Source organism: Lolium rigidum, chromosome 6, assembly GCF_022539505.1.
Source record: "Lolium rigidum isolate FL_2022 chromosome 6, APGP_CSIRO_Lrig_0.1, whole genome shotgun sequence".
Lineage (NCBI taxonomy): Eukaryota > Viridiplantae > Streptophyta > Magnoliopsida > Poales > Poaceae > Lolium > Lolium rigidum.
The window spans coordinates 131,664,720-131,684,481 of NC_061513.1; the positions used below are offsets into that span (position 1 = coordinate 131,664,720).

At 47.8% G+C, this 19,762-nt stretch overlaps 1 protein-coding gene across 1 annotated transcript; it reads left to right on the top strand.

The window, feature by feature from the left end:
- Window positions 1-1,378: 1,378 nt before the first annotated feature.
- Window positions 1,379-2,933, top strand: LOC124665954 (UDP-glycosyltransferase 88B1-like). The gene has a single exon (XM_047203308.1). The coding sequence runs from the start codon at window positions 1,438-1,440 to the stop codon at window positions 2,869-2,871; it is 1,434 nt and encodes a 477-aa protein (XP_047059264.1). The 5' UTR covers window positions 1,379-1,437; the 3' UTR covers window positions 2,872-2,933.
- Window positions 2,934-19,762: the final 16,829 nt, after the last annotated feature.

Below are 19,762 nucleotides of genomic sequence, written 5' to 3' on the forward strand. Positions count from 1 at the left end.
AACCGGATAATCCGCATTTTTAGTCAAAACCAATACCAACCTTGCAAGATTACTAGTTATTGAGTTACCAAATTTATTTGGCGAGCATGTTTACCTCTCAATTTGTATCAGTGTATGATCTTTAGCGCATTGTGTCTCTTTTTTTTACCTACACGAGTCTGAAAGTTTAAATCTCTATCAAGATTTGCAACAACTATAACTATGTACCTATAAGATCATAAATCCGACTATTTTTGTTTCCTATCCGAGTTCGCCCCCATTTCCAATTCGAATCCACAGACCGGTGTATCCACATTTGAATCCAAAACAATCAATATCCACTCTGATCCGAATCCAAGAAAAATATATGATAAAAAAATATGATATGAGCAAACTCCGATCTAATCCGATCCATTTACACCCTTGTCAGGGACAGACATCGAGCCAGGGGGCTGCAACAAACCAAACGTAGCAACATGCATGTCTCGCCTCATTCAGTCCAGCTTTAGCTTCACACTCTGGATAGCTAGAATTCTTTTGTCGCACCCATGGAAAACGTGGTGCTTGATCTTGTAGGTGTTGCAATGCAACCAAATGGATCTAAGAGTAGAGATGTAAACGGATCGGATTGGATCAAATATTGCTATTATCATATCTTTGTAATAGATTTGGATTGGAGTGGATAATGGTTGAATTCAGATGTGCATTATATCGGCTTACGGATATGGAGCGGATTCAGATCCTACTTGGATCGGAAGCGTATTATTAAGCAAATATACACATAAAAAATAATATTATGTTTTTCTATGTAAAATATGTTTATAATTATAGACTATAGCTACATGTACACACTTGTTCGTACAAATTGCATGCTAATAGCATATATAGCTTAGCCGGTGAACTAATTATATTGTTTAAATATTTAGGGTTGGGCTAATTTTATCGGATTATTCTCTTTGTCGATCTCGAATAATATGCAAAAAGGAGGATAGTCCGTATCCATCGGATAGTATCAATGTCATATCCGCTACCATAACCATCGGATATCCGCTTAACCACTATTCACATCCACATCCATCTTCAACGGATTTCTAAAAATGCATATCATATTCTTAAAAACGAATACAGATGTGGATTGTAAGCAGAAATTATTCATACTATTTACATCCCTACCCAGGAGTAAAGCGGTGTGGATATGGAGTGAATCCCACAATTTAAGGACAAAGCAACGTGCCAAACTTTGATGATCCACAGGTCACACAGCCTAAAGATGGCTCCCATGCATCACACTTTCGCCACCGGCCAGAACAAGTGGCTACTGATAGCGCTGCGTTGCACTTGCGCCTCTATATATGGTCGGTTCTCGTTCGTCACACCTATCATCTGTTCCACACCACACTCCAAAGCACACACCGCACCGCTCCGGAACTCAACAAGCGTGTACCGGTGGCGCGCGCGATGGCCGGCGACGCAACCACGACGACGACACGCAAGCAGGTGGTGCTGTACCCCTCGCCCGGCATGGGCCACCTCGTCTCCATGATCGAGCTCGGCAAGCTCTTCGCTGCTCGCGGCCTCGCCGTCACCATCCTCATCGTGAAGCTGCCGTTCGAGGACACCGGCGCCAGGGGGCCCTTCCTGGCTGGCGTCACCGCGGCCAACCCCTCCATCACCTTCCACAGCCTCCCGCAGGTCGACCTCCCGCTCGTCCTCCAGTCCGACCACCCCGAGGCGGTAACCTTCGAGGTCGCCCGCGTCTCCAACCCCGACCTCCGCGACTTCCTCGCCGCCGCCTCCCCCGCCGTCCTCGTGGTGGACTTCTTCTGCAGCGTCGCCCTCGACGTCGCCGCAGAGCTTGGCATCCCCGGGTACTGCTTCTTCACATCTGGCGCCGAGGCGCTGTGTCTTTTCCTGTACCTGCCCGTCCTGCACGCTCAGACCACGGCGAGCTTCCGGGACATGGGCGAGGAGCTCGTGCACGTGCCAGGAATCTCCTCGTTCCCGGCGTCGCACGCAATCAAGCCGATCATGCACCGCGACGACGCGGCGTACAGGGGATTCCTGAGCGTGTCCCCCTACCTGTGCCGCTCCCAGGGCATCATCGTCAACACCTGCCGCTCGCTCGAGCCGCGCGCCGTCGACGCGATCGGCGCCGGGCACTGCACGCCGCCAGGACTCCCGACACCTCCTGTCTACTGCATCGGGCCGCTCATAAAGTCGGAGGAGGTGGGCGTGAAGCACGGCCAGGAGTGCCTCGCCTGGCTGGACTCGCAGCCCAAGCACAGCGTGGTGTTCCTCTGCTTCGGCAGCCTCGGCGTGCTCGGCGCCAAGCAGATCAGAGAGATAGCGGTCGGCCTGGAGGCCAGCGGCAAAAGGTTTCTGTGGGTCGTGCGGAGCCCGCCCAGTGACGACCCGGCGAAGCGGTTCGAGAAGACGCCGGAGCCGGACCTCGGCGCTCTCCTCCCGGAGGGCTTCCTCGACCGGACCAAGGGCACGGGCCTCGTCGTCAAGTCGTGGGCGCCGCAGCGCGACGTGCTGGCGCACGACGCCGTGGGCGGGTTCGTCACGCACTGCGGATGGAACTCCATCTTAGAATCGGTCATGGCCGGCGTGCCCATGCTGGCGTGGCCACTCTACGCGGAGCAGCGGATCAACAGAGTGTTCCTAGAGAAGGAGCTGGGCCTGGCCGTGGCGGTGGAAGGGTACGACAAGGACCTGGTCGAAGCCGACGAGGTGGCGTCCAAGGTGAGCTGGATTGTGGACTCTGACGGCGGCAGATTCCTCCGAGAACGGACACTGTCGGCCATGCGACAGGCTAAGGAGGCAATGCGCAACGGCGGTGAATCGGATTTGACATTGGCACGGCTGGTGGACGGCTGGATGCTTGCATGACATGGTCGGTGAGATAACAGGTAAGGTGGGTGGGGTTGTTTGAGCAGGTGTAACATGACGAACGTGTATACTAGAAAAAGCGCCACACCGCCAATGAAAAATGCTGGTAGTATTAGATCCCACGCTACCACCACAAACATTATCTATGCCCGGTTGTTTGGACCAAAAGATCCGTTGTCTGTTCAAATAAGCAACGATGCTGACGTGTTATTTCAATTTTTGCTCTGTAATTTCGGTATTTTCTATTTTATTAAACAATGGTTCTATCTTTTTTTTTGTCATCATAAACATATCATCAGACCATTATACATTATGCACAAAACAGATATTCGTTGATCCATCTTCGCAACTATATCAAAATAAATCTCAATCAACAATTCATTATTAAAACCACTGAAAATTTCATAAAATCTTGCAATAAACATGCTAAGGCATGTCATAGCGAGGAATAACTTAGCTAGAGTGCCATGCATATGATACATGCCTCTCACAAATCTGTGATTTAAATATGCTCATCTCTCCAACAACTTTGAAGAGATGTGCACAGTGTGTTTGCGGTTGCAGAAAACTCCTTTGTTCCAACAGGGATGTCATCAACCTCAAAAAGACTTGATGGTTTATATCATATTATTCAGCAAACTAAAAGATAAAACTGCCAACCAAAAACAACTGTATACGTACCCTTGTATGAAGAAACTGCAAGGAGGTTCTAGAAGACGCTGGAGCCGGACCTTGGCGCTCTCCTCCCCGAGGACTTCCTCGACCGTACCAAGTGCACGAGCCTTGTCATCAAGTCGTGGGCGCCGCAGCATGACGTGCTGGCGCACGACGCCATCGGTGGGTTCATCACACACCGCGGATGGAACTCCATCTTAGAATCGGTCATGGCCAGCGTGCCCTTGCTGGCGTGGCCACTCTACGCGGAGCAGCGGATCAACAAGGTGTTCCTAGAGAAGGAGTTGGGCCTGGGCGTGGCGGTGGAAGGGTACGACAAGGATGTGGTCGAAGCCGACCAAGTGGCTTCCAACGTGAGATGGATTGTGGACTCTGAGGGCGGGAGACTCCTCCAAGAGCGGACGCTGGCGGCCATGCGGCAGGTTAAGAAGGAGATGCGCCATGGCAGGGAATCAGATGTGACATTGGCACGGCTGGTGGACCGCTGGATGCTTGCTTGACGTGGGAGATGAGATAACAGGTATTGTGGGTGGGCTTGTATGAGCAGGTGACACACGTGTATAATATAAAAAAAACCACACTGCCAAAGGAAAATGCTATTAGAGCCTACACACCATCACCACAAATATAGTTAATTATGTCTGGGTTTTAGGCCAAAAGATCCAATTGCATGTGCTAATAAACAACGATGCTGACGTGTTATTTTAATTTATGCTCTGTAATCTCAGCATCTTCCATTTTAAATACCGCTTCCATCATCATAAACATATCACTGGATCATTATAATTATGCCCAAATAGATTTTCGTTAATCCATCTTCGTAACTGTATGCTAAACAAATCCCAATCGACAACTCATTATTAAAACCTAAAAAATCACGGCAAATTTCGTAAAATCTTGGACAAACATGCTAAGGTTGGTCACAGCGATGAGTAGCTTCAACTAGTGCCATGCATATGATACATGCCACTCACAAATCCCTAATTTATATATGCATCTCTCCAACAACTTCGCATGGATGTGCACAATATGCGTGTTGTTGCAGAAGACTTTCTTTGTTTTAACATGGATGATATCAACCTCAAAAAGACTTGATTGTTTGTATCATATTATTCAGAAAAATAAAAATATAAAACTGCCAACCAAAAACAACGATGTACTTATCTCTGTATGAAGAAACTGCCATGGTGTTAATGCTATTTTATCCACAATACTATAAAGTGCAATTCTCCATAGAAATCTTCTCGAATTTATATTGTGTTCAAAGGATACAATCTTGGAGCACTGAGGATATAAATCTTCTTGAATGTCTATTCTCTTCAATGGACACAATCTTGGAGCATTACAGATATAGTAATCAACATTAAAACTCTTAAGAAGTGAGCCAAGCTCACTTGGTTAGGAAGTGGATGAACAACTCAGTTATCCATGTTTAAGTTATCGTGGATGCAGATTTTTCTTCTTATTATTTCAAAAACAAAATTGTCGTAGGGGCTTCCCCTACCACATTCCTTTCAAAAAAAAAACTACAAAACCCTAGCGATTCCCTAATCATACACCAAACTATAAAGAAGCGAGCACTATTTGTTTGTACAACATGACACAAATAAAAATAAAGCATTGTGTGTCTTCTGAAATAGATAAATAACATAATTATTTGGAATTCATATGTAATTATTTGGAAGATGCAAGTATATATTTACCCCTTCATTTTTTCGTGAAGAAGGAAAGCATGATACGAGATATACCATGAGAAAGATAAGAAGAAGCCCATTGTCGAAGCAAGAATGGAGTGGAAAATAAAGCGGAAAATGCCTTTTGGTAGCTTCTCCATTGCCTCCTTCAACTCCTCCCTCGTCTCTATGATGAATAGGGAGAATTCACTGCAATCAATGCACATTATATCCATGTATTTTATGTAAATGTATTTTTTGGTGAACCTAATAATATTGATTTGGTATCATAAATCTTTATGTTTTTTTGAGAACATTGGTCAAACTTAGAGATATTGACTTTTGACTAAATTTATACATATTTATTCATTGGAACGCACCGAGTATCTATGTTTGTTAGTTTGTACATACCGCTATGTTTCTCAAAGAGAGATCAAGTGAACCCCTGTGAACCACCGTCGATTTTCAGACATCGGAAATACTTTTTATTTCAATCTATTAGTACTTTATTTTTTGTAACTAATTATCCCTAAATGAAAAAAAATCTATTCTTCCTTTATCAAGCTATTAGTTACATTTATTTCATAAATGTTGTAATTGAGAACTACTTTGGTAGAGTTGGGGACAACAAGGTATCTTTGAGTTTTTTACACCTTGTTTGATGGAGTAGATAGCTCCATATCATTTCTTGTGTTTGATATCACACCCCTAGTTCCCTTCTACAAACGAGAGATGTTGCTATAGTACTCTGCACTTGAAGTCCCGATGATTTGGCAACTACGTGGTTGCTGCTACCACTTGTGGCGCCTTTGTTAGGGGATATAATTGTCTCCCTTCCACCACATTAGAATCACATACAAGAACAAGAACAATAACTGTCTCTCCGTTTATTCCATTGAAAAATCTATTATTACATTAACAAAATCAAATATTACATAAAGAGAACTAGTGAATGAACAATAATTCTGAAAAAATCACTTATATATGACTCTATTTTACTGAAATATCATGAATGCATGGCACTAACTCAAAGTTAACGTTAATTCCATCCATTACTACATCATGTAAAAAATGCTTTTCCCCCAAACATCGAGTCCATAATTAGTTTGTTTGAATTACCTTGATCTATTAGATCTAGTGGATGTGAATTTTTATTTATGAAAGACCCCATTAAATAAATTATCGAATGTTTTGCCTGTTTGTGCAATTTTTTACAACCCTCTTTTTTTCTATTGTTTTATTCTAGCTTTTAGTATACTAGCTGGGCTTGCACGCGGTGGACATTGCATGTTTAAGAGCAGGATTACATTGACACTGAAAAAAGTACCCACATACTCGATGTTCTGTTGGGTTCAAATGCTTGTTGTGCTAGGCAGCCAGGGATCAAGACTCACCACCAACACTAATAAAAAAACAATGGGATTCCTCCCCTGTTGAATTGTTTTTAAAAATGAACATATAAAATAACTTGCTTCACTGTGTGCCCACTTTTTACTTAAATGATTCATATGTACCCCATTGATCTATCCAAGGGAACATCGTGTAAATACAGTGTATACCATCAGTATTTTCTCTTACAACAGGTCATAAACTTCTAGTACTGTGTCTATACAATATAGAAGCCTTGTAGTGTATAAATGGGGCCCTACTATGGCACCTCAAAGCTTGCAATAGTCCAGAATTTCGGCATAGTATCAAATGATCTACTAAAAAAACTGATAACATTTAATGTTCCCCATGGATATTAGGCAGCTGCTCAAGATAACACCGGTACATCAGATCTGAAGTGCATGGTTGTATATTAGGTTGAGTTAATTTCGTTAGATACTCTTGGAGAGAATAGATATTATCATTGAATAGGTACTAGGAAGTTTGTTGCGGCGGCACGCCGCGCCCTTCGCTGCTAGACTATTTGTTATAATAGTTCATAAGTACTACAATATATGAGTTATCTAAGGTACCATACAAGTTTCGGTGGTTTCTAGAAGTGGTACTATAACACCATGTTTCAGATTTTTTTTTCAAGCATCCATAGGTATCGCTGGAAAAGGTAGAGCAATTTCCTCGCAAATAAATTAGGAACAAGGTATTATTCCCTAATAGGGATCTCACCTGCGGGAAGAAGAAGAAGCATAGTGAAAGGGTCAAACTCCTCAACCGTGGAAAGACATGAAGGATAAAAGTATAAAATCGATTGTTTGAAACATTTTTAAAATAGTCTTAGCTATTATAAATTGTATTTTCTATAGTCAAAGGGAAGGCATTAGAAAAGAGGGAACCACTAATCGTTAGACGATGGAAAAAGATGGTAGTATGGAAAAAAAACACCGAATGATTGTAGGACAATGAAAAAAGAGAGGATAATTTATCAGTATCATTGCCAGTAGCGCTATAGTAGTAACCGAAGCGAGGAAAACCAAACACCTGTTGAAAGAGGCGACATACGATGGATCGAAAAAAATTCGGAAAAGGTAATAGCATTTTCGTTGACAAAAAAAAAGCGGCAGATGGTCTAGTATTTTTATTTGCGGAGTTTCTACTGAAGAAAATGGTAGTATTTTCTCTGGCAGAAAGAGGCAACGAGTGATAAAGGTACCATAGAAGAAGATTATAATATTCTTCCTAGATGAATAAGGGGACAGCCGGTGGAGTAAGTATATATGTTCGGTGGTACCATAGAACAACACCAACATTATTTTCACCGGATAAAGAAAGTGGTGACTGTTGTGGGTATACTTCATGGGTGTACCATCGATAGTGCCTAGATCCGGCAAGTCTGGGTGGCCCACAGACGGTGATGGTGGCATACGGCCCATCGGGCGGCCTAGTTGTTGTTGATCAAGATGGAGGAAGTCCAGCCCAGGAACAAGGAGCTGAATCCCAACCGACATGTGCCTGAAGTCAGATCCGGGAAGGCCCATCAAGGTAGCCGGATCCAGTACGACATATTAGGTAGTAGGCGGATCCTTGACGTGCATGTCAATGTAATATTCCGTAGTTATGCAAGATTGTATTCTGGCTAGTACTCTCCGTAGAAATCCTAGATCCTGGCGCCTTTATAATCCGGATCCCGGGAGCCCTAGAGGCACAACCACGACTCACTATAACAACGCGAAAGCGCCCAAATAATTCCATACAAGCAGTAGTAGGCCCTTCCTCTGAGCAGCGTGTTTCGAAGCTGGGTAAATTGTGTACCACCGTCCCGATAGCTCTCCGCCCAATGGCCCCTACTTCTTCGCCCCTTCATGAGGATCCCTCCTCCGGGGTAACGGCGATTAGGCAACAACAGTTGGCGCCCACTGTGGGGCCAGCGGCCTCTCGAGGCCGGAACCGCGAGGGTTCTACCTTCGGTGGCATCGGCGACACCATCGCCATGGGGCGTGTCTTATACGCCGACAACTTGCTGATCGTCCCTCAGGATGACTGCTTGATTCTGGCTAGGACCGACCCCGTCAAGCTCTCCATCATCCCGATCGGCGGGATACACATCTTCATCGGCAAGACCGTCGATTCCGACGGAAACGCACTGGTAAGTAACGCAGCTATGACCGCCGTTGAGCAGCACGCAGTTGCAAAGATCCGATCTGAGATGCAGGAACTTCCCAAGGAAGATTCCGCCTTTGATCTGGAAATTTCAAGGCCCACCCAATCCGCCCCTAAGCAGGAAACAACGGTGGAAGACCAATGCATATATGCCTGGGTTTCCCAGGTGTTAGAGAAGCAAAGGTGCCACTTCGTGCACTTCCTCACACATCAAGCGTGATCCGCCCCTCCATAGGAAGGTGCTAGACCTGTGCAGTTAGAGGATGCCGGAGACGGCAACAAATCCGAGCACCAAGAAAATGTCGGAGACAATGGTGACTCGTTTCTCGATAGCCTCAGCCCGTTCTCAGATGACGTTTCGCCCATGGATTCAGAGGAGTACGAGAGGTACTGCAAGGAGCTGGAGGACGCAGAGAAAGAGGATGGCGAATTATCTCCGCCAAAGCAGGTCTTCACGACCCGGGCCGGAATTGGTGACGATGAGGATGACGATCCAGAGAAGACATCGTATCGCGCCAACATCCCGGCTCCAGCACAGCCGGAGGCGCCACCGCGGGTTCGTACCCGTGAGACGCCAGAGCCATCACACGGCCGGAGCCTAAAGTTTTATGAAGGGGTGGCAGCTGACACGCTCGTGGAGATAGCCGGAAAACACGGAGAGCACGTTTAGCATCCGGAGATTCTGACGACCCCAATCACCCTAGAGGTGGTTGCTGATCAGGAAGCTCTTGAAGCCAAGCGTAAACAACTCCTTGCGGAATCCGAGCACATAGTCAAGGTTACAACATCAGTCCTTCAGAAAAAGATGGAAGCCGAAAGGCTATGCGAGCAGGCCAAAGAAAACGAGTGTCTGGTGGAGGAAGAACTTGTGAGGGCCAGAGAGCTTGAAGAAGAGTGGAAGACCACAGTCAAACAAACCAACGAGGAAGCGAGGCAGATGCGAAGAGAAGCTATCTGCCCCTGCAAGATCAACTTTGACAGCGCAGCTCACCACAAGCCTCTGGCAACTCCAAAGGACAACATGAAAAAGGCGGCGGAGCTCCTGGCCAAGAGCAATAATGAGATCGACGTCGAGCACATACGTGCAGTCATTGCCACGATAATGAAACAACAAAGTAAGGCGGATACTTCGCGCATGTTGGAATCCAACCCGGAGGCATGTGTATCTACAGCACAGAAGCAGCCTACTGACAAGTCAAGGGAGCGCCGCGACGATCAATCGCGCACCAGATCAACGGAGCTTCGGAGAAGGACTAGGGAGCACCCAAATCCGATCCCCATATCTTCGGATACCCCTCCTAGGGACAAATCCAAGGGGAAGGATGTGATGTACTCTAGCAAGGATAAGTACCGGAACCCATCACCGCCCCGGAACCTGTATGCACCTCCGCGCTCTCGTCAGCGAAGTCCTGCCGGAAACGTTAGAACCCATGGGCCTGGCGGAATTAATATTCGCGACAACATTGAAACCCGGAGGAGCTGGAACGAAGAGCGCGCACCTGAGCCCCGGAGGATCCGGAATGAAGAACATGCACGTAAGCCCAGGAAATATCGGCATGATGGAGGCAACCGCCAAGATGGCGAAGGCAGCCGCCGCAGCCGGAGCTAGCACCACCAGGAAGGACGGAGAGACTCTGACAGTGGAAGTAAAAGTCCATGCGGGCCCCCGCACGGTTCTCCGTCACCACCACCTAGTGGGGGAGGTGGAGGCGGAGGCCGGAGGTCACACTCCCGCTCAGAGTCCCCTGAGCATAGGGGAAATTCATGTGATGCACGGGAACGTCCGAACGAATATAGGATCGGCTACATCGGCCCAAAGTGTTTTGGGAAGAGGATCCGTGAGGAAAAAACACCGAAGGGCCTGAACCTCAAGCTACCCGGAAACTTGAAGCATTATGATCGCAGAGAGAGGCCCGACACCTGGATCGATGACTACTTCAATCCAGTCAGCTTTGCCAGAGGGACCTCAAACATGGCCCGCCGCATGCTCCAGTTGTACCTTTTTGGTCCGGCCCAGACTTAGCATAGTGACCTCCCGGAGAACTCCATCTTTTGCCGGTTCGATCTGAATATAGCCTTCGAAGGACACTTCAGGGGCACCTACAAGAGACCATCCACGGCCAGTGATCTGCAGGCCTGTATACAGAAGAAAAATGAAACCTCTCGAGGGTACCTTACTCGGTGGTTAGAAACAAGAAACGATTGCGAGAACGTCGACGATCGAACAACTATGATGGCCTTCATAGGAGGTTTGCAGATGAGGGGAGGACTACTCCGGCACAAGTTGACGTGCGAGTACAATGACCGGAAGCTGAACCTGGATAATTTTATTTCCATCTCCAACACTCACACCGCCGCTGGGACGATGCAGGTAGAGAGCTTCCGGCAACAGCCTTACCGCTGCACCAGCAGAAGAAGAACCGCGATGCAATAACAACCGGAAAAATCCCCCGATGACCAAAAGAACAGCGGATCCGACATGGTCGCCATGATATTTCAGCGTGGAGGTCAAGGTGGCGGAAGAGGCCGCGGACGCGGTGGCGGAGCCGATAGGGGCCAGCATCGCGCTGATGAAGTCACGGCTGCTGGAGCCCCTGCTCCCCAAAGTTATGAAGAGTACAGAGATATGACGTGCCTGGCCCATATTGATAAGGTAACGGGCAAATCCTCTCACACAAATCTCAACTGCAAGTGGGTCAACAATCTTAAGACAGATCCAGAAGCAGGATACAAGCGTGCAAAGAAGCACCGCCCACGTGGTAAAGGAGGCAAAGGCAAGAACAAGGACAAGGACGAGGATATAGCTCCGAGACAATGGATGAGGATAGGGCTTCGCCGGAACCCAAAGAGGGTAACGCAGCCAACACCTCCAACCCCTTTGGAAAGAAAAGCGTTGGTGCATATCACACCTTCCTTGGAACTCCAACAATTCGGGCGAAGAAATCCGCCCTCCAGACCGTGAACGCCATGCTTCTGGCTGTGCCGCAGTACGTGAAGTGGTCGGAAAAACCTTGCACCTTTGACAGAGCCAAATATCCTGCCGTCATCCCGAAAGAATGCTACGCTTTGGTTGTTAGTCCCCGCATCGACGGGTATGACTTCTCCAAGTGCCTCATGGATGGTGGAGCTAGCTTGAAAATCATGTACATGGAGACTCTGGAGAAGATAAACCTTGTCAAGGAACAACTTAAGCACAGCACCACGGAATTCCATGGTGTGGTTCCGGGTAAAAAGGCGAACTCCTTGGGCAGCATCAAACTTCCCGTGGCATTCTGTGATGTTAATAACTACCGTGAGGACATGACCATGTTTGCAGTTGTGCCCTTTAAAAGATCCTATCATGTAATGATCGGCAGGCCAACCTACCACAAGTTCCATGCAAGGCCGTGCTACATCTACAACAAGCTCAAGATTCCGGGTACTAACAGTATGTTCACTGTATCCAGAGACTACAAGAAAGCTCAGGACTGCGAAGAGGGCGAAGCAGCCTTCGTGGAGTCTGTTATCTCCGGAGAGGAGCTGCAAGGCTACAAATCCGTGGTGGATCCGGCTGAGATGCACACCACCAAGAAGCAGATCTCCGACCAGAAGACCATGTTCAACGTCGCGATAGATACCAAGAAGGTCGACCTCAAGCAAGGTGACGCCTCCAAGTAGGTTTTTGTCGGCACTAACCTAGACCCCAAATAGGAAGATGCGCTCTTCGAGTTCCTGCGAGCTAACATGGATATCTTTGCATGGCAACCTTCTGCCATGTCCGGAGTACCAAGGGAACTCGCCGAGCACTACCTCAACATAAATTCGGGTGCAAAACCGGTGAAGCAAGCTATGCAACGCTTTGGAGATAACAAGCGTCGCGCCATAGGAATGGAATTAGCAAAGTTACTAGAGGCAGGTTTTGTAATAGAAGTTATCCACACAGATTGGGTCGCAAATCCCATCCTTGTACCCAAAAAGAATTCTGAAATACTAAGAATATGCATTGATTACTCCGGCTTGAATAAGCATTGTCCGAAGGATCCATTTCCTTTGCCGCGCATTGACCAAGTCATTGATTCGATGGCGAGGGCGGAACTTTTGTGTTTTATTGACGCATATTCTGGGTATCATCATATCCTGATGAAGAAGTCGGACCAAAAGGCGACTTCGTTCATCACCCCCTTTGTCACTTACTGCTATGTCACCATGCCCTTTGGTTTGAAAAATGCAGGTGCCACCTGATACATTGCAAACGTATCTATTAATTTTGATGCTCCATGCTTGTTTTACACCAATTGCTATATGTTTTGTTTACACTTCATGGCACTTTTATGCATTTTCTGGAACTAACCTATTGACAAGATGCCACAGTGTCAGTTCCCTGTTTTCTGCTGTTTTTGTATTTCAGAAAAGTTGTATAGGAAATATTCTCGGAATTAGACGAAACAAAAGCCAAAGTTCCAATTTTTCCTAGAGCAAAGACGGAGTCCAAATCAGAGACGAAGGGGGTCCACAGGGTGGCTAGACCTACCCTAGGCGCGGCCTGGCCCTTGTCCGCGCCTAGGGGTGGTCTGGGGCCACCAGGCCTCCACCGACCTCGCCCTTCCTCCAATATAAAGCTCCCGACGCAAAAACCCTAAATATACAAGCCTTCGTCCACAAAAATTTCCGTAGCTCCGCCGCTGTCACAGACAAGATCCGGGGGACAGAAGTCTCTTTTCCGGCACCCTGCCGGGACGGGGAATTGCCCCCGGAGCCATCTCCATCGACTCCACCGCCATCTCTATCCCCGTTGTTGACTCCCATGCATGATAAGGAGGGAGTAGTTCTCCTCCGGGGGTGAGGGCTCTACCGGTAGCTATGTGGTTTATCTCTCTCTCCCATGGTGTGATCTTTATGTGACCATGAGCTTTGTAATCTAGATATCGTTATGCTATTGAAGTTGATTTTACTTATGTGATCTCCGAAGACTCCTTGCCCCACGTGTGTAAAGGTGGAGTGTGTGCACCGTGTGGGTCTCTTAGGCTATATTTCACAGAATACTTGTTCACTGAATTATGATTTGACTTGGATGTCTCTATGAAATTGTGGTGTGTTAGTACCTCCTATGAATGCTCAAAGTGCAGCGCGGGTTGTTTATTAGTACTTGGGAATACATCTTTAAGGTTTGCTTTTGCAGCCCTACACGGTGATTATTGTCTGTTATCCAACCGGAGAGTAGTTCGGAGTAGCATAGTGAAATGCTTATATTTATATTCCTTTATGATATCATATTTGAGAGTGATCACTAGTGAAAATATGATCCCTAGGCCTTATTTCCAAACATCGAATCACCATTTATTTACTGTTTTACTGCATGTTTACTTGCTGCCACATTTATTTCAGATTGTTATGACCACTCATATTCATCCACTTGAATTTTACTATCTCTTCGCCGAACTAGTGCACCTATACATCTGACAAGTGTATTGGGTGTGTTGGGGACACAAGAGACTTCTTGTATCGTAATTGCAGGGTTGCTTGAGAGGGATATCTTTGACCTCTACCTCCCCGAGTTCGATAAACCTTGGGTGATCCACTTAAGGGAAACTTGCTGCTGTTCTACAAACCTCTGCACTTGGAGGCCCAACACTGTCTACAAGAATAGAAGTGTGCATAGACATCAAGCTCTTTTTTGGCGCCGTTGCCGAGGAGGTAAGGCAAAAGGTACTCACATCCTCTGTCTACTAAGTCTTTTAGTTGCTGGTGAGTTCTCGAAGTTATTTCCTTTAGATTCTGCAATTACATATTTTTGTTTCTTGTTTTTATTTTCACTAGTTAGGCTTAATGGAAAACAACAACAAAAATTTAGAGAGCTTCATAGTATTTATCTTGAGTTAGGACTTGAGGTGTTTGAAGAGAAAATTAAAAAACCTATGGAACTTTACTTGCATGCTGGTAGCAATGTTATTAGTATGAATTCTTTGAACACCATTATTGCTAATGCTATGGAAAAGTCTAAGCTTGGGGAAGCTAGTTTTTATGAAAATGATCTTTTTAGTTCCCCAGCTTTTGAGGAGGAAATTTGCTATGATGATACTATGCCTCCAATATATGATGATTACAATGATGATTATGTTATTTTCAGTCGACCTACTATTGAAGAGAAAGTTAATTATGATTACAATATGCTCCTATATTTGATGATTATGGTGATGAGAATAATAATGATAGCTATTTTATTGAATTTGCTCCTACTACAATTAATAAGAATGACCATGCTTATGTTGGGAGTAATAATTATTTTATGCATGTGGCTGATGATACAAATCTTTTATGTGATAGTTATATTGTCGAGTTTATTCATGCTGCTACTGAAAGTTATTATGAGAGAGGAAAATATGGTTGTAGAAGTTTTCATGATACTAAAACACCTCTCTATATGCTGAAGGTTTTGAAGTTGCTCTTGTTTTATCTTCCTATGCGTGTCACTTTGTTCTTTGTGAATCTATTTGTGTACAAGATTTCTATGCATAGGAAGTGAGTTAGACTTAAATTTGCTTTATATTTGCTTCTTGATGCTCTCTTTTACTTCAATGCATATTTCTTATGTGAGCATCTTCTCAAACTACTGCGCCTAGCTGAAAGAAATTAAAGAAAAGCACTTGTGGAAGATAACCCATTGTTTTATGAGAGAATTTCTTATTTGACCCTGGCTAAAGTTTGCCTTCCTTTTTTAGCCCTAGCAAAAAAAAATTCCTTCCTTGACACACAATTTCTGGTTGGTTCCTTATTTGGCCCTACTGTCAACTCCGTTAGCTACTCAGGTCAAACATTTTTTTTGCTGGACTTGTTTACCCTTGGTTGCATTGATAGATCTAAAAAGAAAAGAGAAAATAAGGAAAAGAAAAGGGAACGCTTGACCAAACCCGACCCTTACCACCTCTTGACCTAGAATGGCGGCAGTGGCTAACCTGAGCGGAGCGGCAATGCCGGTAGTCGCCGGGGATGGAAGGGAGTTCCGACAGACCGATGACCTCCCATGGCTATCGCATAGGGGAAAAGGAGGAAGCCGCGGCGAGTGACCCGGCGGCGGCACTGCGTGGAGGCCCGGCGCGGCGCTGCGCGGGGGACCGACAGCGGCGGCGGCGCTGGCTCCGTGTGGAGGCCCGACGGCGGCACTGGCGCTGCGTGGAGGCTGTCCGGAAGGAGCTCGCCGAGCGCGTCCGAATCCTCGGGGCAGGGCGGAGCACCGCGTAGCCCGGCCTCCCCGCCAGGTACGTGCGTATGGGGCGCCACGGTTGCTCCCAGTGCGCGTGGAAGGCCTATTCTCGGACGGCGTCCTCGACCGGAGTTCGAGAAGAAGCACCTCAGGCCTTGTTCGGCAGAGGTGGATTTGTGTCTATTTTAGTGTATTAGAGCATCTCCAGTCGCGTCCCCCAAAGCCTCCCCCAAACCGCGCCGGATCGAGCGTTTGGGGGACGTGTTTTGTTCGTGCCGCGTTTGGGGGACGTCGCTCCCCAGCCGCGTCCCCCAAACGCCTCCCCCAAATGAATATTGGTGCACCAAAATAAAGGTTTTCATTCAATTTTGATTATATATTACAAAGTTTGAATGAAAACGGCTAGATTTCATCTAAACCTAGACTACTGACCGCCCGGCGGTGTGTTCGACGACCCCGCCCTGTCGTCGCCTCCCCTACGTCGCAGCTCCTCCTGCGCGTGCCTCCTCTCCTTGCGTTCGGCGGTGGCCAGACGGCTCCGCTCCCGCCGCGCGTCCTCCTCCGCCCTCCCCTACTACGCTGCCTGGAGGGAGAGCTCGACGGCGCGACGAATCTGCGCCTCTTCGCGGGCACAGGCGTCATCCTGGAGCTTCTTCTCCGACTCGAAGGACTCGACGAGCGCGCGTTGCTAAACGGTCGTCTCGTCCGGGTGCGGCCCGTCATCGTCGGACCACTCGAACTCGTCGTCATCGTCATCCTCCACCTCGGCCTCCTCCTCCTCCATTGGCGTCTCCTCCTCCACATCTGTTGGCGCCTCCATCATCGCCGCCGCCAACGCGTAGGCCTCCGCCGCCAACTCATCCGCCTGCCTCCCCCAGATCGCCGCCAGCGCCGCCTCCCCTGATGACGCTCCTCCGCCGCCAGCTGCTGCTGGCGCTCGATCGAGTCCCGCCGCCGGCGCTCGATCGCCTCCCGCCGTTCACGGTACAGTGCCTCCTGCTCATCGCGCTGGCGCCGGCGCTCATCAGCCCACCGCTGCTCCATCTCCTCCGTCCAGCGCTGTCGCGCCTCTTCTCCCGTCGAGGCATCGAACGCCGCAACGGTGTCGCACTGCTGCTCGTGCCACCCTGCTGCCGCCGTGGCCTCGTCAGCAGCGGGACCATGGGCGCAGAACGCCGCTAGATCCGCCACCTGCGCCGCCTCACGGTGCTGGCGGGCCTGCTGCTCCATAGCCTCCCGCCGCTGCTGACGGTGTGCACGCCACCGCCCTTCCCGGGCCGCGGGGTCGGTGAAGACCTGCGATTCCGGGACTGCAAGTGGTGGAGACGACGGTGGAGGGAAGTGGCCAACGCCGGGGCGGTTTGCCATTGCCATTGGTGGTGGAGGAGACGGCGGTGCAGCGACGAGGGCTGTGTTTGTTACCGGCGGGGTGTGGTGGCTACCATTGAGCCGGGAGACCTTTTATAGACGCCGGCGTCGGGAAGAAAGCGCGGGAACGGGCGAGAAGAGGCGGGAAGATCGCGCGGGAACGGGCGGTGGCGTGCGAACGCCGGCGACGCGTGGAGGCTGCGCAGCACCGACGAGACGTCTCGCCTGCCCCTCCGTCGCCATTAAGGCAAAGATGCTGCCGTGTGTCACTGCGCGCGAATAACTCCCGTCGCGAGGTAGGCGACGGTTAGGTTAAAATTAACTGTGCCGCTGACGGGTCGGCCCCGCCACTCGCCGCCTCGCTTTTCGTTGTGTCCGGCGTCCCCGGTGCGTCCCCTATGGGACGGGGACGGGCTCGGGGCACCGGACACCGTATCGGGACGCGCCGGACAAAAATGGTCTTTGGGGACGCGGCTGGAACGTTTTTTTGGTCAGGCACACCCCAAATTACTTTGAGGACGCTTTGAGGGACGCGGCTGGAGATGCTCTTAGGGCATCTCCAACCGCGCGACGCAAACCGCGCCCGCGCGTCCGTTTGGGTCGAGCCGGACAAAAACGCGGCCCAGCGCGCGGACCTATTGTGGTGACCCGGTATACCACTGCATGGTGTAGTATGCAAGTCTGATATAACACCAATGAAACACTGTTCCACTAGTATTATATCGCTCAGAGTGGTACAACAGAAACATATGCGGGTCCAGGGTATGTCTATAGAATTACAACATTGACTCTGTTACATAAGATCATCACAGCCTCCTACTTTACAATAAGGTAAAACTGCAAATAAACTCCAGAAGAACGACTCGTATTCTAGTCTTATCACGAACTCTATTTGTAGAGTATTTAACTATCTATAGAGGCTATGAATAGATTCTAGCTAAATAGGAGCTAAGTTTAGGAAACTAGTTCCTTTTTATTGCTAAACTAGGTTTTATTCTTGTTGGATGTGGTGTTTGACTCTTCGGTCTGGGTCTTGTCCCTTGAAGTAGTTGTTGACCCCTCGGCCTTCGAGTTGCACTGTAGATCCTCCTTCGATGCCTCCATATCTAAGCAGGGGATTTAAGAGTGGGATGAGTACGAGCGTACTCAACAAGTTCATTATAGGAAAGAGGTGTTTAATGCACTAGCTACGGCATTAGACCGTAAAGTCTAATACCAATGCGGGTTTTCATAACCATTTCTTCAAAAGGTTGCTTTTATTCGAGAAGAACTATGTCCGTCGGCCTTCGCCGGTTTACTAGAACTTCATGGAGTTCCTTTCCGGCAGCGTAAGCGATTCCATATCCCGGAACGAGGAGTGACGAGGTCACGGTTCTTTACACTCGCAGAGGTGTGTTGCTTTACCCATAAGAGATCTTAACCTTGGTGCCAACCAGGTGTACATTCCCGTCCACACTTCCTTTGGTGTGAGGCCCGGTATAAGGTCTAGCCAATCATGTTCCTCCGCTACCTCGAACACCCACCCTTTGTTGCATGCCCCGACCCTGGGTCCACGCCGGTCCCATTATTCCTATAGATTTCAAGGTGGACCCCGACCACGACGATAGTGCTGGGCTCTACCATACACTCCTACGCCGGTAGCTGCAACCCATCATAGACCGCAATACCGTGGGGAACTTATGGCTTCCCCAGCCTACCGCTTGTTCTTCGGGCGACAAGTGTCTACGGACAATGCCGTGGGGAACTTATGGCTTCCCCAGCCTACCGCTTGCCACCGACAGATACAAGTGTCTACGGTAAAGCGCATCCGTTGATGAACGAGAGGTGGAAACACTTTTGACTATTCTGTCCCACTCCGGATCTTATGGTTAACACGGGTATTACGGCACAAGAATCACTGGACGACATTTGTTGTTTAATCCTAGATGGATATAAACCCTTGCAATGGAACCTCCACCATATCAACACAATCCATGGTTCCATTGCCCACCACATAGTCATATTCATAGTTATGAAAGTAGTGGTTTTGGTTTTTATGCAATAGTGATAACCATAGTACTTTGCAAGTAATTTGATAGAAATACTCAAATGACATGAGAAAGTGATGAACTTGCCTTTCTTGATTGCAAGATTATGCGGTCAAGGTCTTCGATACGTGATAACTCCAAATTCTGAAATAGCATCATCGTCCGGTAAGGACGATGTTTAAAAGATTGGCAAGGATGCAATAATGCATAAGTATGAGATGCAATCGCTCTAAGCGTAACCTAACCCCGATGATTTAGGATTAGTGAGTTGAAATGATTTGTTTAGGGTGTGTTGCACTTTTAGAGTGATTCGCAAACAAGGTTCTTATTAAGAATTGTTTACTTGGTATCATATACAGGTGTTGTAATATATCATAACAATAACATTAATAGCACATAACAATACATTTGGTATAATTTTAACA

Coding starts and splice junctions, on each gene's coding strand:
- LOC124665954 (XM_047203308.1), top strand. CDS start 1,438: ATGGCCGGCGACGCAACCACGACGACGACACGCAAGCAGGTGGTGCTG.